At 55.3% G+C, this 16,899-nt stretch overlaps 1 protein-coding gene across 1 annotated transcript in view; it reads left to right on the top strand.

Moving 5' to 3' along the window:
* csgalnact1a (chondroitin sulfate N-acetylgalactosaminyltransferase 1a) overlaps positions 1–16,406 on the top strand; it is a 20,295-nt gene extending 3,889 nt beyond the window's left edge. The window contains exons 2-8 of the mRNA XM_030084312.1: positions 895–2,049; positions 4,534–4,750; positions 8,096–8,197; positions 12,483–12,661; positions 13,595–13,689; positions 13,776–13,857; positions 14,913–16,406. Coding sequence (XP_029940172.1) covers positions 1,287–2,049; positions 4,534–4,750; positions 8,096–8,197; positions 12,483–12,661; positions 13,595–13,689; positions 13,776–13,857; positions 14,913–15,208 — 1,734 coding nt within the window. The 5' untranslated portion in view covers positions 895–1,286 and the 3' untranslated portion in view covers positions 15,209–16,406. The remainder of the gene's footprint in view (positions 1–894; positions 2,050–4,533; positions 4,751–8,095; positions 8,198–12,482; positions 12,662–13,594; positions 13,690–13,775; positions 13,858–14,912) is intronic.
* The last annotated feature ends 493 nt before the right edge of the window (positions 16,407–16,899 follow it).

The following is a 16,899-nucleotide window of genomic DNA, read 5'->3' as shown; positions in this document are numbered from 1 at the left end:
CCCCCCCCCCCCCCCCCCCCCATTCAGCCCCCCGTTCAGCAACAGTCCAGCATTCACTGCAGCAGGATACTGATGCCTTCATGAGCCCGGCTCCACAGAGCTGCCTGTGTGCCGCTCTGCTGAGATGCTGACATACAGTAACTCTCTCTCCCAGAAAAGCACTTATATTCATACTTTACACTCACTCTGCCAACACCAGCCTCTTCACACACCAGACACACTCGCCTCCTGTGTGTCGGCGAGACGAATGGCTGAACCAGCGAAGGACTCCTCCTGATCTAACGTTGCTTTTTGCCCTGGATGGTGACTTTCCCCTCGATGTGATCAGTCTCCTCTGATTGGCTCTCAGCTCGGTTTCAGTCTTCCTTCATGTCTGCCGCATCCGTCTTCTGCATGTTGTTTTTACATCTTTATGACGGTTTTATGTAGACCAGAGAAGACTAAACACTTCCTGATACCCATAATCCTGTGTGTGTGATGTCCAAAAGTAAAGCTTGAAGGCTGTGCCAGTTTTCAACAGAATGACCTCCTATAGCTGGGAGAGTGTTGCAGCGGGCCATGTTTGTGATGTGTGAGTGTGGCGGCCGTGGCGGCGGCGGCGTCCTGAATGATCCTCAGGTATAAATAGATGGAGGTGTGGACATGTCCCGGTTCTCCTCTGTCTGCTGAGCACACACTCAACACACACACTCTGTTATGAGTTCACTGTTAATCACACGCCCACGTGCGCGCTCCTACCCTCGCTCATCGGTGACAGCATTGTTTTGCAGGAGCTGCAGTCCTGAAGTCATGTTTGGGTTGGCAGTTGAACTCCCTAAAGCCAACATGTGCCAGCGGCCTGGCGTGGCTCCGTGACGCCATGATCATGATGGTTTCTCTTCTTCCCCCTGACAGGAAGACAGCGTGACCGCCACCTACAGATGACCGCCGGGACCCGCCTCCTCATCGGCCGGCTCTCTCCAGGCTGACGGCGGCAGGTCGGGTGGTTCCGGGCCGGCGGCGGAGCGCCGTACGGGTGTGAGGAGGAGTGACCTCGTCTGGAGTGTCTTCACTCCGAGCAGGGCGGAGCTGTTTCTTCACTCTGACTCTGTTTTCCTGCAAACAAGTCGGGATCTGCAGCGGGTTGAGAGGCGATGACCTAATTCAGCTCCAGAGACCTCAGGCTGATAAGTCGCCGCCGCCGCCGCCTCTCCGGGTGATGGAACACAATCACAAGCGTGCTCTTATCGTGGCGGCTGGAGTGTGTGAGGTTACATGAGCGTTGCTGTTTCTCAGAGAGCCGGTTGATGCTGCAGGCCGCCATGCTGCGGCGCGGCCTGCTGACCTGGGCGTCCCGCGTCGCCGCCCTGCTGGTGCTGCTGTGCTGCTGCCTGTCGCTGCTCTACGTGATGACCTGCAGCCCGCCGCACTCCGACGACCCCCCGCTGAGCCACGCCCTGCCCCGCGCCGGGCCCGACCGCCCGGGGGGGGCGGGGCCGGGGATGGGACCGGGGGCCGGCGGGACGGGCGGCGCCGGGGCGGGCCCCGCCCAGAGCGGCGGCCCGCCGGCGGCCCGCTCCTACCAGGCGCTGCTGCAGGAGCGCGAGGAGCAGCACCGCCTCCACATCTCCTCCCTGAAGAGGCAGATCGCCCAGCTGAAGGAGGCGCTGCAGGAGCGCAGCCAGCAGCTCCGGGGGGTCCAGGACAGCCTGAAGAGGCCGGACGGCGGCCCCGCCCCGCCGGGCGCCGCCGGCCTCGGGGAGGCCCCGGGAGCCCGGAGCCAGCAGGCCGACCTGCAGGAGTTCCTGAAGGCGCAGCTGCTCCGGGCGGAGGTGAGCGCCGGCGCCCGGCTGCCCAGCGAGTACGCCGTGGTGCCGTTCGACAGCTTCACGCTGCAGAGGGTGTACCAGCTGGAGACCGGCCTGACCCGCCACCCCGAGGAGAAGCCCGTCCGCAGGGACAGGCGCGACGAGCTGGGGGAGGTGCTGGAGGCCGCCCTGCGCGCCCTCAACTCGCCGGCGGAGAAGGGCCCCGCCGGCAAGGAGTTCGCCCCGTCCGACTTCCTGGAAGGTGAGAACCGCCACCGGGACTCCAGCCCTCGCTTCAGCCCGTCCTCTCCACACACACGGCGGTCAGCGCTCGCTCTGGACGGCCGCCGTCCCCTCCCTGCCTCTCACACGGGACATGTCCTCTGATGACACATTCCTGGTCTCTCAAGGTCTTTCTCGACGGCGGTCAGCCGGTCCTGATCAGGGTGGGTGGACGGCTCCCGTTACGGTGGACTGAGCAGACCGACGGGTCTCAGACCGGGTCTCTCTGCTCGATGTGTGACCGCCGCCGCAAACTGACGCTCCGTTTACACGACGACGCCGTCAGGCGAAAACACAAAACCTTCCTCACAGTTTGGGGCCTGTTTCCGTGACAACGGCTGGAGAAACAAAACACAACTTTTCTGAAACACTTCCACTCTGTCTCCATGGAAGACACTGCTCCTGGTCCTGCTGCTAGTCCTGGTCCTGGTCTCAGTCCAGATCCTCCTGGACTTGGTGGTTTTCGAGTTGACAGTCACTGTAGCAACAGTCCAACTTGGTGTTTCGCCCATATATCTGAGTTCTCCAGCGTTAATGTCAATGTTTTGTTCTCTGTGTTCTCAAACACACAACAGCACCAGCTAGTGGGCCGACGTTAGAACTGCATCATTTCAGGGTTTCTGCTGTTTCCTTGTAAAAGTGAAACCTTTTTGAAACGGAAACAGAACACGCTGCGTTCTGACTGGAACCGTGTGAACGGAGTGTAAACCTCCAGCAGCCGGGTCCAGAAAATGTTCCGGAATGATCCGGTTCATCCTGGAACATGAGCGTTGCTGTGACACCTCCCGTGATGCTGCCCGGGTTGTTTTTGTTTTGTGTTTTTCCGTCTGTCACTGCTAATGATCGGATCAGCCCAGAGTGCTTCTGAGCCGCCTTGACTCGACTTCTCGTCCTGCTGCTCATGAATCCCTGGAAGGTCACCAGCACACGGGTGTTTCTGTACCGACTCCCGTCAGGATATCCTCTCAGCTTCAGATCACAACCTCAGGAAATGAACGCAGCTGCTCGCTCACAGCGGAGCATCTCTTCAAACACGCCGTTTTACTTTGTGTGTTTGTGTGTGTGTGAGTGTGTGTGAGTGGGCGGAGGTTGAGCGGTCAGTAATGGAGGCCAGCACCCGGCTGGACGGAGCAGAGCCGTGGTCCGGGGCCAGTCCGGAGTGTGTGTGGTCTGCTTTAGTGTACACGTGTGTTTACGTGTGTGTGACTGTGACAGATGTGCATTCGGTGTGTGTTCACACAGCGTCCTGCTCGGGTTTACATGGCACCGGCCGCTGTGTGAGGCAGAAGGAGATGTGAAGACCTGGTTCTGGACTCTCCGGGACTCTGGGTGATCGACTGAGAATAAGTCCAGATGCAAACAGGAGTGACTGAATGAGAGATTGAACAGTGGAGGATGAAGAAAGACAAAGACTGAAGTTTGCTTTGATGAAAAATTCCACATATTAAGCGTCAACATCACAGAAAAAGGCCTGGAGGCCTTGATTTGATCATTTTTGGTGGTTTACGTCTGTTCTCCCCCCGGTCTCTGGTTCCGGCTCGCTATTCACAGGAATCCTCTGCATTTCCTGGTTTGAACAGCAGAGGGCTGCTGTTTGCCGTGACTCTCGTTTTGTGCTGAATTGTCCCTGGTGGACTGAGACAGCGGTCTTGACGGTGGACGTCTTACCGTCTTACGGAGCAGCCAGGTGAGAGGAAGGCGGCAAGGCCGGCCGGACCGGCGGCATTCAGGGACGTCCGGGGCAGCGCTAGCACGGCAGCACTAGCACGGCAGCGCTAGCACAGCGGCGAGCCGGAGGCATGCCGGACGAGCCGGGCGTGTCCTCGGACAGACACCGCCACGTTCCATCCAGAGACACAGACATTCAGACTAAACTGTTCCAAGTATTTACTAAAGGAAAGCGTATGGCGTCCCCCGTGGGACTGGAGGAGCAGGAAGGCCTTGATTCACGAGGCTATCAGCCTGCAGATCTGGGCCCACGCTAATCCTCTGCGCTCCGTTTAATCTGTCATCTTCTGAATGTCCTCAGTCTGTCTGTCTCCTGTCTCCCTCTGGAGCCAGACTGGCTGGAGTTTCCTGTTGAACCAACAAACAAAATGTTTCAGAAGTTTTGCGGTTTCAGTCAAAACGTCACGGCCTGACGTTGTTCCTGACCCCGACGCTTGCATCGGAGGCGGAACTCAGTCCACGTCTGGGTTCAGTCACGCCTGAACATACAGGCGGGGTTTGAACCGACAACTTGCTGTCCCACCGGAGCCACACCGCCCAGGAGGGCTTCTGTTCATAATCATCATCATTGGGCCATATTTTGCTTTTTCCAGCTGGTGACGTTAAGTGTGTGTGTGTGTGTGTGTGTGTGTGTGTGTGTGTGTGTGTGTGTGTGTGTGTGTGTGTGTGTGTGTGTGTGTGTGTGTGTGTGCGTGTGTGCGTGCGTGCGTGCGTGCGTGCGTGCGTGTCTGGTCAGGCATCACGCGCACCGAGCGGGACAAGGGCACGCTGTACGAGCTGACCTTCAGAGGCGGGTCCAGCAGCCAGTTCCGGCGCCTGGTGCTGTTCCGGCCCTTCGGCCCGCTGATGAAGGTGAGGAGCGAGAGGCTGGACACGGCCGCCGTCCCCATCAACATCGTGGTCCCGCTGTCCCGCCGCACCGACAAGTTCAGGCACTTCATGCACAACTTCAGGTGGGAGCACGGCTCACACACACACACACACACACACACACACAGTCTTGTATTTCTATCCTTGTGGGGACCGTCCATTGACTCCCATTCATGTCTAGCCCCTAACCCTGACCCTTACCCTAACCCTAACCCACACCACAACAAAGCCTAACCCTAAAGAAATGTTTTTGCACTTTTACTTTTTTCAGTAACAACAACATGGTCAAGAAAACACTGTTTCTCCTACTTAGGACCGGAAAAAGGTCCCCACAAGGCACGTCGTTTCACGTTTTGCTATCCTTGTGGGGACATTTGGCCCCAACAAGGATAGAAATACAAGAACACACACACACACAGACACACACACACACACACACACACACACACACACACACACACACACACACACACACCCTCGAAGTGTTGCTGAACTCTGCGTCTCACACATCTCTGCTTCAGGAGAGGCGAGACTCGGGTTTCAGCTTCTCGTTTTAATTGCGCTCCAGCAGACGGAGCGGCGGTGGAGCAGATCAGAGGGAGATGAACGTCAGTGGGGCCGTTTCCTTCCTTCTCTTCATCAGGAGGAGGAGGAGGAGGAACCCCTGATTAACGTTCTGCAGACGGAATGCGCGGCGCTATCGCTCCACTCATTTAGCTGCTGCAGCCTCAGCAGGACGTAAACACATCTGAGAGGTTTAAGGACTCCGAGCAGAATATGAATACATCCTGCTCTCAGATCCTCCCGCCTCCACCCCGGAGCCACCGGACTGGACGGAACGCTCACACACACTGTCTCCGCTCACACACACGTGAGTGTGAGCCTGAATCCCTGATGGGAACCGACGCCAGGCGGTTCATGCTGGGTCTGGGACTCCCCGGGGCCTCCTCATGTCTCCGGGGTCCAGGCTCCGTCTGCTCCCAGGCTCTCAGGAATAGATGGAGAGACAGGGACATGGACACACTGATCCACTGAAGCTTCCACGATTTAGAACGGGTGTGTGTGTGTGTGTGTGTGTGAGTGGTTTCATCACAGGAACAAACAACAGTGCCAGCTGGTGGTCAGACGTGCTAACTACGTTGTTTTTGGAGTTTCTGTTGTTGCCATGGAAACCAGCATAGTTCTCAAAGTGTTGCTGTGTAAACGCAGAGCTTTTGTGAAACAGCAGTGTGAAGAGTGAAGTGGTGAGAGGCGTTAACGGCTGCAGAGGGTGATAAGCTAGGTTTACACTTGAACGACTCTGTGGCACGCATCGCCACGAATCGAGTCGCAAACTACTCGTTCAGTGGCGTGACGTGTGCGTAAACCCGTCGGGACTGCGTGCCATGTCGGGACGAGAATTTTGAAATGTTCAAAATTTTGGTCACGACAAAATATCGCGAACGGGCCGTGAACTTTAATTTGTCATTAAAATTGACTGATGTCAGCCGTCCATCGTTGCCCCCTTCAGCTCGGGGCCCCCTTCAGCTCGGGGCCCCCTTCAGCTCGGGGCCCCCTTCAGCTCGGGGCCCCAGGCCGCCCTGTTCTGCTGCTCCTCCACACAGAGCAGCTGCAGGTACAGGCAGTGACGGCGTCTCTGGCGTTCAACATGTCGTCTGTTCCACAGCAAATCCAACAACGACCCGGGGCTGGGGAAGCCCCCTTTTTATATGACGTGTGTAATTGCGCGTGCAACCACGTCGTGTCAACGCGGGAAGCTCGTAAACTATGAGCAAACTATGCGTGAATGCGTCGTGTCAGTTCGCGACACTGACGGGGGCATTCGTGAACTATTCGTGAACTATTCGTGAACTGGTGGTGAACTGGTGGTGAACTGGTGGTGAACTGGTGGTGAACTAGTGGTGAACTAGTGGTGAACTGGTGGTGAACGGCGCAGGAGCCTGCAGTTCGTGACTCCAGATTGGCACGCCTTGCCACGACAACATCATGGCAAAAAGTCGTGAAGTGTAAACCTAGCTATACCCCTTTCCCACTGGCCAAAAAACCCATTTAAACCCGCTGACACCCGGCTCAGGGGGAAAGGGTTTAATCGGCATTTCCACCCGGGTCGATCGACCCTGCAAAGCGAACCGGGTTTTAATCGGCTCACCTTCTGTCGGCTTTTAGTGGGAGGGGAGAAAGAGAGTGAAAGGCAGACTCGGGTCGACATGGTAATTTCCTTGATGACGTCGACGCAGCGCGGCTACGTTAGCGCGCTAGTTGTTGTTTCTGGACACAGCGTGAGATTTCCTTCGTCCAGATGACCCAGCACTGCAGGACAGGAGACCAGAGAGCTTCCCCTGATCCGTGGGGAGGAGGAGATTCGTCTACAGGTAACTGCATTGTTTACTTTCGTTGTGCTCTGTCGCACTGATGATGTCATCAACGTGGGACACCATCAGCGCGGGAAAACGCAGTGGCGCGGCTCACCAGCAGGCGGTTTAGACCCGGGTCTGCAGGCGGTGGGAAAGGAGTCAAAAGCCGATTGTTAGCAGGTCGACCCGCTGGTTTCAGTGGGAGAGGGGTACGAGTCTGTGGCTTGCCGTCCTGCAGGATCTCACTTCAGCGGCCCTTGGTCACTCCCAGATCGATGGTGGTGGACGAGGGCGTGTCCAACGGCGCTTAGCGTACCTAAACCAGAGGTTGGAGGAGGCATCAGCTGATTCTCTGGTCATTTTGGGGGAAAAGAAGTTTAAATTTCTGAATTTCTGAGCTCTGCAAGGTTTAAATAAATCTTGAGCCGTTCATCTTGGGAGCTGTCGTGTGGGCTGGCGGTCAGAACTCAACAGCGTGCTGGTTGTGGCGGTGCGGCCGGGGATGCTGTGATTGCTGGTGCTGTGGCTGCTGCTTGTCACAGATCCTAGATCCTGCTGCAGCCATTAGCCCCCCTCACCCCCTCCTCCGGGGGGGTGATGTACGGCGGGCCGAGGCGTGGCCCGGCCAGTCGCTGAGCAAACACTTCACCTCCATCCATATTAAAGGAGCGCCGGAGAAGTGGTGCTGTCAGAGTGTGTGTGTGTGTGTGTGTGTGTGTGTGTGAGATGACCGGGGTGCTGGGGAAACGTCTCGTCCGTCTCTGGAAGAAGCTGAGTGTTTCTGCTCTTCTGCTCGGCTCAGAACTTCACGGCGTCTGTGTAAATGTGTCAGATAGAAGTGATGTTTGATCTGGAACGGTTCCAGACGTTCAGAAGTTTGGGAATTCCATGACTTCAAACCAAACATTGACAGAATGAGTTCAGGAGTTTGCATGTTCTCCCTGTGATCACATGGTTTATCTCAGCGTGTGCAGAGAATACCCCCACGTTCCTGCATAACGCCCCTTCCTGTGTGTGTGTGTGTGTGTGTGTGTGCGTGTGTGTGTGTGTGTGTGCGTGCGTGTGTGTCCACAGGGAGGTGTGTGTGCGTCAGGACGGCCGGGTCCATCTGACAGTGGTGTATTTCGGGACGGAGCAGATGAGTGAAGTCCGCAGCACTCTGGAGAACACGTCCAGGTGAGCCGGGCGGGACCCCCAACACACACACACACACACACACACACACACACACACACACACACACACACACAGCTGATCAGATTCTCTTCTGCTCTCCAGTAAATTAAATTCTCTCTCTGCTGCTTCAGTTTTCTGCTCACAAACAACCTGCAGCTATTCCTCTCTTTCTCTTTTTTTTAATCATATTTCACGTCCTGGCTTCGGAGAAACACACACTCCCCGCTCGTTTACATGACAAGAGGCAACATAAAGTGCTGCGGATAAATTTCCCCGGAGCCCAGCCAGGCCTGATTGGTCCTGATCTGCACCGCGTCCCTGGTTTTGCTGCTGCTCGTTACTTGGAGGCAGGTTTCCGAAGCGGTGCGAGACAGCATCATCCACGCCTCGCTCTCTTTACACACACACCACTGTCTGCTGCCGCCGAGGTGCTCATGAGCAGCGGCAGCAGCTGCCACCATTTTGAAAAGCTGCGTTTGAGGCGGAGTGTTTTTCCTAAACCTGCAGGTCAGGAGTGGTTTACTGAAATGCTGCTGCAGCCATACACACACACACACACACACACACACACACACACACACACACACTTCAAAGCTGGAGCGGAAACCGTCGGGGTGGGGTGGAGGTGCTGGGTGGGGGGGGTTGGGGGGGGCACACAGGCTCCCCAGCCTTCACATTCTGAGGAGTAACGGATCAAAACAGAGGAGAGGGAGGCAGGGAGATGAGTGATGTCTTCAAAGAGATACCAGTCGATACATATGAATAATTACTGCCTTCCAGACGCAGAGCCGGGGTGGTGGTGGTGGTGGGGGGGGGGGGAGTGAGGATACGAGGGGAAAGCCTTAATTACACATGTTTAAGGATGGAAGGACGGTATGAGACGGAGAAGAGGAGCAGGCAGAGTGCCGTCCCGTCTGGAGGACCTGAGGCGTCGTTCAGGTCACAGAGGTCAGCGGTGGAGGAGGGGGGGTCACGGTGGCTGGCCGGCCCTGAGGAGCACGAAGGACGACTTTTAGATCCTTCCTGAAGAGGTTACAGCTAAAACCTGCAGACTGCAGACGACGCAGCGTCATTGCGTTGCAGCGCCGCTGTCTCTCCTCGGGACCCGGCAGTCGTCTGTTTCGCTGTAGCCTGCGCTCAGACTCCCGCTGGACTCCAGAGTGAACCCAGACTGAACCCAGACTGGATCCAGACTGGATCCAGACTGGATCCAGACTGAACCCAGACTGGATCCAGACTGAACCCAGACTGGATCCAGACTGAACCCAGACTGGATCCAGACTGAACCCAGACTGGATCCAGACTGAACCCAGACTGGATCCAGACTGAACCCAGACTGGATCCAGACTGAACCCAGACTGGATCCAGACTGAACCCAGACTGGATCCAGACTGAACCCAGACTGGATCCAGACTGAACCCAGACTGGATCCAGTCTGGATCCAGACTGAACCCAGACTGAACCCAGACTGGATCCAGACTGCTCCGCCGGTCCAGTTCAGCTGCCACGCTCCAGTCTGCTGTTCAGTTTCATCTGCTTACATCTTTTACTCCTTTACTCCTGTGTGTGTGTGTGTGTGTGTGTGTGTGTGTGTGTGTGTGTGTGTGTGTGTGTGTGTTGGGGGGGTCCCATAAGAGCAGTTGCGGCTGGAGGCGTGTTGAGACGGCGTGCTGTTTCCCCTCCCCGTCCCGACCCGGCAGCTAACAGGATCAGGCCCCCGCCATCACGCCGCTCAGCAGCGAGCCGCAAACTGACTCAGTGATCAGCCCGACGCCGGAGAGAGAGGAGAGGTGGAATAAAACCATCTAGAAGACAAGGACGGCGCAGAAGTAGCTGACGGCGTGAAGCTGTGGCGGCTGCAGTCATATGTTTAGGCTCGCAGTGAGGAGTGTGTGTGTGTGTGTGTGTGTGTGTGTGTGTGTGTGTGTGTGTGTGTGTGTGTGTGTGTGTGTGTGTGTGTGTGTGTGTGTGTGTGTTACTCAAACAGCTGAGGAGCTGTACGCTCCGGGGCCGTTCTCTTATCAGGATAAACAACAGATCACTCTGGCTCTGGGATTAAAGCTTCTCCTGGATAATATTCGTATCCAGAGAATTTTCTCCTCCGAGTCACAAATGATCCACGGCTTTAAGTTCCCTGGACCCTGGACTGGAACCAGCAGGTCTGCCTCGGTCTGGAGGTAAAGCTGGAAGCGGTGTCAGTATTTGAGGTTTCCTGGATGCAGAGCTGACAGTGTGGCGGTCTGACTGAGCTGACCGCGGTCCTCCTGCAGCGTTATCCAGACGCTCCCTGACATCCTCCTGCCGGAGGGTTCAGCAGCTCCCCGCTCCGTGGAGAGCCTGGCGGCGCCGCGGTGCTCCGCTCCCTGCCGTCTGGACAGCTCAGTGCCAGGGCGTGGAGACAGACCGACTCTGGACTCCTGAACGAGAAAAGCATGGAGAGCATCGTGTAGAACCGTCTTCCTGCCGTCGCTGTGGTGTTATTGTTCCTGTTGCATGCTGGGTAGTGGCTTCATGTTCAATAAGATGTCAGGATCAAAGGAATCTATTGTCTTATTTATGTGAGAGGCTGAAGGACGGAGTCAGACACACACACACCGAAAACAAGAGAAGAAAGAAAAACACACACCAATCACGGGGAGCGTGATTCCAGCTGCCTCGGGCCAAACGCTGTGTGTGTGTTGTGTGTGTGTGTGTGTGTGTGTGTGTGTGTGTGTGTGTGTGTGTGTGTGTGTGTGTGTGTGTGTGTGTGTGTGGTGTGTGTGTGTGTGTGTGTGTGTGTGTACCTGCCCTCTTTCTGCTGGTTTCCATGCGTGTTGTTCGTAGCATCACATAAAAGACGGTTTGATCCTGTTTGTTCTGCTCCAGTCTGTAAACCAGTTTTTCCTCAGTATCCTCTATCCAGAGTCCATGCAGCAGTGTGTGTGTGTGTGTGTGTGTGTGTGCCTGAGTAAAGAATCAGTCACTGGTCCCTGTGTGACTATGTGAACTGTTGTGGAAAAGCCCCAACTGGGGGTCCAGGTGTGGGTCCAGCTGTGGGTCCAGCTGTGGGTCCAGCTGGGGGTCCAGGTGTGGGTCCAGCTGGGGGTCCAGCTGGGGGTCCAGGTGTGGGTCCAGCTGGGGGTCCAGCTGGGGGTCCAGGTGTGGGTCCAGGTGTGGGTCCAGCCGGGGGTCCAGCTGTGGCCTGTCTGGCCCGGCGGAGCTCCACTGTCCAGCCTCATGAATCACTCAGGTCCAGATAAAGTCTGACCAGTCAGAGTGAGCCGAGTGCTGGAACAGCAGAAAACACAGGGTGAAGAATTCTCCAGATAACGAGTGAATTCTGGCAGAACACTCCGCCCTGAGATAAGACTCCGGGCTTTAATAAAAGAGGAGCGGGCCTCAAACCGCCGTCTTCTCCGTTAACGTTATTCTGTGCCCCAGGCTGCTCTCTCCCAAACTAATTACTTCATAAAATAGTTCAGTCGCTTCCAGCTAATTGCTACCAAGTGATAAAATGAGATTGAAAAACTATTAACAAGTGAAAATAAATAAATAAATAAGTACCAGTAACAGAGCAGTCCTAAGTTTGCTGAAGTTCAGTGAGGAGGTCTCATCCCGGGACGCCGCTCCGCTGCCGGCCGCCTCATGCCTGTTTTCATGTGTTATAAATATAGAAATATTTCTCCTGACTCGTGGAAGAGCATCTCTGGTCCGTCAACAGGCCGTTACCATGGCAACATGCGGTCAACATGGAGTGGTCACAGCGGAGCGTCGAGCAGGCGGCGCCCCCCGGTGGTGACGCAGCTGCTGCTCAGCCTCTGGAAAGGCCTGGCTGCAGCCAGCTGGCCCCCGTTCACACCACAGCTCATGGAAACGCATCGCTGCGTTTCAGAAAAGCTTTGCATTGACAGGGACGATGCCTGTTTCCACGGAAACGGCAGAAAGGCTTGGTGTAGTTACCCTGCCCGGCCACAAGTGGGTGCTGTTGGTTGTTTCTGTACAGAAACAAGAACGATACGCTGATGGTGAGAACAGTCGTCAGAGGCTCCTGTTCCTCCGGTACAGCAGAGCCTTTCATCCCACTGTGTCTCAGGAAGTGGGAGACGTGGTTGGGTCGGAGCGGTGTTCTGTTATCAGCTTCCTTCTGTTCTGTCGGGCCTCTGAGGCGGAACGTCCACCCGGCACCGGCAGCGTGACGGTTATGGGAAAGTCCTGCTGACCTGCAGACATGGAGCGTTCCCCTGGTCTCTGTGACGCTGCGCTCGCCGGTATTTCAGCGTCGCTCTCTGTCTCCCTTTGTTTTCAGAGAGGCCAACTTCAAGAACTACACGCTGCTGCAGCTGGACGAGGAGTTCTCCCGGGGGCGGGGCCTGGACGTCGGCGCCCGGGCCTGGAAGGGCGGCGACGTGCTGCTCTTCTTCTGCGACGTGGACATCTACTTCACCGCCGACTTCCTCAACTCCTGCCGGCTCAACGCACAGCCCGGTGAGACGCTGCGCCCGGCTCGCCGCCACGGCGCCGCACCCTTCATTCCCACTGGAGTGGAGACGGGGTGTGGACGGGGTGTAGACGGGGTTTAAAGGGGGTGTAAACGGGGCGTAGACGGGGTGTAAACGGGGTTTAAAGGGGGTGTAAACGGGGCGTAGACGGACCTGACATGACAGGAATGGTTAATCATGATGTGACTGAGCAGCCGGTCCTGAAGCGGTCATTAGAAGACGTGTTCTTCAATCAGCAAGGTGGTCTAACGCATGTGACTTCAGTCTAACAACAAGTGATCAAAAGGAGCGCGCACACACACACACACACACACACACACACACTGATTTGTCATGCCTTTCAGGAACACACACCGCTGCCCTTCAGTGAGCCTCGCTGTCTCCTGAACCTCACCCCAGCACTCCGCTTCAAATTTTAATGAAGTTACAAACCTTGACCTAAATTTTAATCCCCATAGTAACAACCCCCCAAACAGGGCAGAGTGACACACATCCACATACACGATGTGTTTCTGACACTCCCGAGGACACTGCTCTGACACCTTGTTTACACGTCTCAGGTGAAAATGCGCCAATTTAGTTTTTTGTTTTACAAAAGTTTTATTTTTCTCTCTGAAAACGATGTCTGTTTACACGGAAATGGCAGAAACGCTGAAGACGATGCAGTCAGCCCGCCAGGCCATGAGTTGGCGCCATCTGTTGTTTTATAACGGAGCCGTGACGTTTTCTGCCGTTTCCGTGTGAACGGACACAAACATCATGTTTCAGCTCGAAACGCTGTGGTTTAAACACAGCCTTGACCCCCATCAGGCTCACACAGTGAGTAACACCGGACCACACACACACACACACACACACACACACACACACACACAGCCAGCAGCGGGGCGGGGCCTGACCTGCCGTCTCTGTCTCTCAGGTAAAAAGGTGTTCTACCCGGTGCTGTTCAGCCAGTACAACCCGGCTCTGATCTACGGCAGCGCAGAGCACGTCCCGCCTGTGGAGCAGCAGCTGGTAACACCCCATCCCATCACACCTGCCCCCCCCCCCCCCCGCTGTGTCTGCTGAGCTGAGGGACTGTCTCCTCGTCTCCCCTCCAGGTGATAAAGAAAGACACCGGCTTCTGGAGGGACTTTGGGTTTGGCATGACCTGCCAGTACAGGACGGACTTCATCAACATAGGCAAGTGTTGCCGGACGCCGCTCAGCTGCAGCCCGGCGCCTGGCGGTGCAGGGTTCAGGAGCTCTCAGTGCTCCTGAAGAGGCCTTACATTGCTCTGAAGCGTTCTCCTAACAGCCTGCTCTGCTGGTGGAGCCACGGCTTCATGTCACACTCCTTCTCAGATCGTCAGCCTGCATGAGGCGGCAGCAGCACGTCTCACTCTGCATCTGGGTGGAGGCGGAGCAGCCCAGACACGTCGACAGCAGCTTCCTTCCCTTCACAGTGAAATCAATTAGAGGCTGCAGTCAAACGCAGAGTGCTCTATAGTGCAGAGGCCACACACACACACACACACACACACACACACACACACACACACACACACACACACACACACACACACACACACTGATGCAAATGTTGACTCATAACTGCAGCAGGCGCTGAGGCCCGGCTCCAGGAGGAGCAGGACTCCTTGAGGGAGCAGTAGCAGGGAGGGCTTTATGGAGGTGAGGGTGAGTTTGATTTCTCCACCAGGGGGAAATGTTCCCACATCTGGCTTCTGCTCTGAACTCTGGTTACAACAAATCAGGGTTTTAAAAAAAGGAACATTTTGATTTTGAAACAAATGTTATGAAGCTCACATTTTAAGAACTGATTCTGAAATGAACGTTTTAAACACTTGAAATCATCAAACAAATTGTCACGTAAAAAACTACAAGTGTAAGAAACAGGACAGTGGCAGGCTTTATCTGGTTTCTATGACAACAGCATGACGACAGAGGAGCATCACGAGGACAGGAGTCTGGATCAGACCGGACCACATGGGCTCCCTGGAGGAGGAGATTGTGTTGATGTTTCCAGTCTTTGTCAGGTGGTTGTAAATTAGTTGAGAAGAGCCCGGCTTCCCCTGAATGACCGTCTGGAGGTGAGGTTTCGTGAGGTAGGGTGTGTTTTAGCGGTGATACGTGCTGAGCGCGCTCTCAGGACGGCGTGTTTCAGCCTGGCCTCGGATCCCGGCCTCTGCTGTGCTCAGGTGAGAGCAGAGGCTCAGACCGTGTTCCGCTCTCTTTCAGGAGGGTTTGACATCGACATCAAGGGCTGGGGCGGCGAGGACGTCCACCTGTACAGGAAGTACCTGCACAGCGGCCTGCTGGTGGTGCGGGCGCCGTCGCGCGGCCTCTTCCACCTGTGGCACGAGAAGCGCTGCGCCGACGAGCTGCCGCCCGACCAGTACCGCATGTGCATGCAGTCCAAGGCCATGAACGAGGCGTCGCACGGCCAGCTGGGCATGCTCTTCTTCAGGCACGAGATCGACGCGCACCTGCGCCGCCAGCGGCAGCGGCCGGACGCCGCCGCCAGGAAGACCTGAGGAGCCGGGGCTCCTCCAGACACACCCAGACTGGGTACCCCTCCTCCTGGGGGGACGTCCTCCTGGGGGGACGTCCTCCTCGGGGTGAGCCAGTCTCTACAGGCAGCTGGGGAGACATGCAGCACATCTGGACACCCCTGCTTCACAGTGGACTGGTCTCTGGTTCCATTACAGAAACGAACAACAGCACCCCCTAGTGGACCAACGTGAAAACGACGTTTCTGCTGTTTCCATGGGAACACATCGTTTTCAAAACGTTGTCGTGTAAAAGTGAAGCATTTCTGAAACGAAGCGTGTTCTCTTGAGATGTGTTGTAATCCAGCCTGAGTGAGACTGTGTGTGTGTGTGTGTGTGTGTGTGTGTGTGTGTGTGTGTGTGTGTGTGTGTGTCTGGAGGAAAGCTATGGCTGCCAGAGTTCAGACCCAGCATATGGCTGCTCTGGAATCGAACCGTTGCTCTGCAGCCGTCTTTCCACTCACCATACACAGTGCTCCCTTCTGGGTTCTTCTTCTGTTATTTGACTCGTTGCGGGATGAATGGATGAAATCCACTCTTCATCAGTCCCTCCACTGGCAGCAGTTTGCTTTCAGTGTCTTGCTCAAGGGCACTTCAACACTTTCTGACGTGTCTGCGGAGCCACAGGTTGGGCCTCCTCATGAGAGCCTCCGGTGAGCAGCCTGCAGGGCGGACTGTGGAGAAACGGCTCCCCCAGTGGACGGAAGGTGAACTGCATGTGAAGGACTCCTTGACAAGTTGATCCACGTTCCTTTATTCATGTTTGGAGAAATGAGGCAGTCTTGAGTTCGCCTCCCTGGGCAGTATATAATTCATCTTTATAATGAAGTGAAAGAAAAACAGACGTTTCTTCAACGTCTCTGTTCATGTCCACAGAACAGATTTAATTCAGGATAGTTGATTTGATTTCATAAATGACATGTTGACAATGACTGAACCAGTCAGAGAGAAGCTATTGATTGAATTACATGTTTAATTTTATTGGTGACAGTGAGTCAAATGACCCACGGTGCAATAATAAAGACAGACACCCTGCAGTCAGTCAGTGCCAGCTGTCTGATGCTGTCTCACTCTTTTCTGTTCTCTCTGTGTTTGGAGCCGTTCAGGCCTGTTTGCTCCTCAAGCTTTCCTTCATAATTTCATCCCATCATGTAAAACACCTAAATAAACTGCTTTATTTGTGTCCATGTTGTGTCTTTGTTGTGTGTTTGTGAAGTACGACCTCAGTCAGGGGTGTCAAACATAAAGTCCGTGGGCCAAACAGTACAGGACAGAAGAAAGCTCGTGCCACACACACACACACACACACACACACACACAGTATGGTGACAAGATCTGTTAATGTTTCTCCTGATTCTACTGATAAAAAAAAATTAAGGATTGGAGCAGTAGAGAATCAGGAAAAGTTATTTAAATCTTGTGCTTCAGCTTCAGCTGGATGGATTCCAGCTCTAAAGGAACAGTCGGTTATTGCCGTTCAGCTGTTTTATCTCCTGAGAGGACAGTCAAAGACAGATTTAAAGACGGGAAGTCTTCTGCGTGTCCATCAGGCGTGTCTGTTGAGAGAGCCGTGAAGGATCAGTGCAGTGTGAGAAAGAGCAACAGGAGTCTAACGTGCTGCTGATCCACCAGGCCTCCGCAGCAGCGAGGAGGCAGCCTGATGTCTGCACGTGCAT

Source organism: Salarias fasciatus, assembly GCF_902148845.1.
Source record: "Salarias fasciatus chromosome 7 unlocalized genomic scaffold, fSalaFa1.1 super_scaffold_4, whole genome shotgun sequence".
NCBI classification, from domain to species: Eukaryota; Metazoa; Chordata; class Actinopteri; order Blenniiformes; family Blenniidae; genus Salarias; species Salarias fasciatus.
The sequence above is the reverse complement of the archived record's forward strand: the minus strand, read 5'-3'. Positions and strand labels throughout refer to the sequence as shown.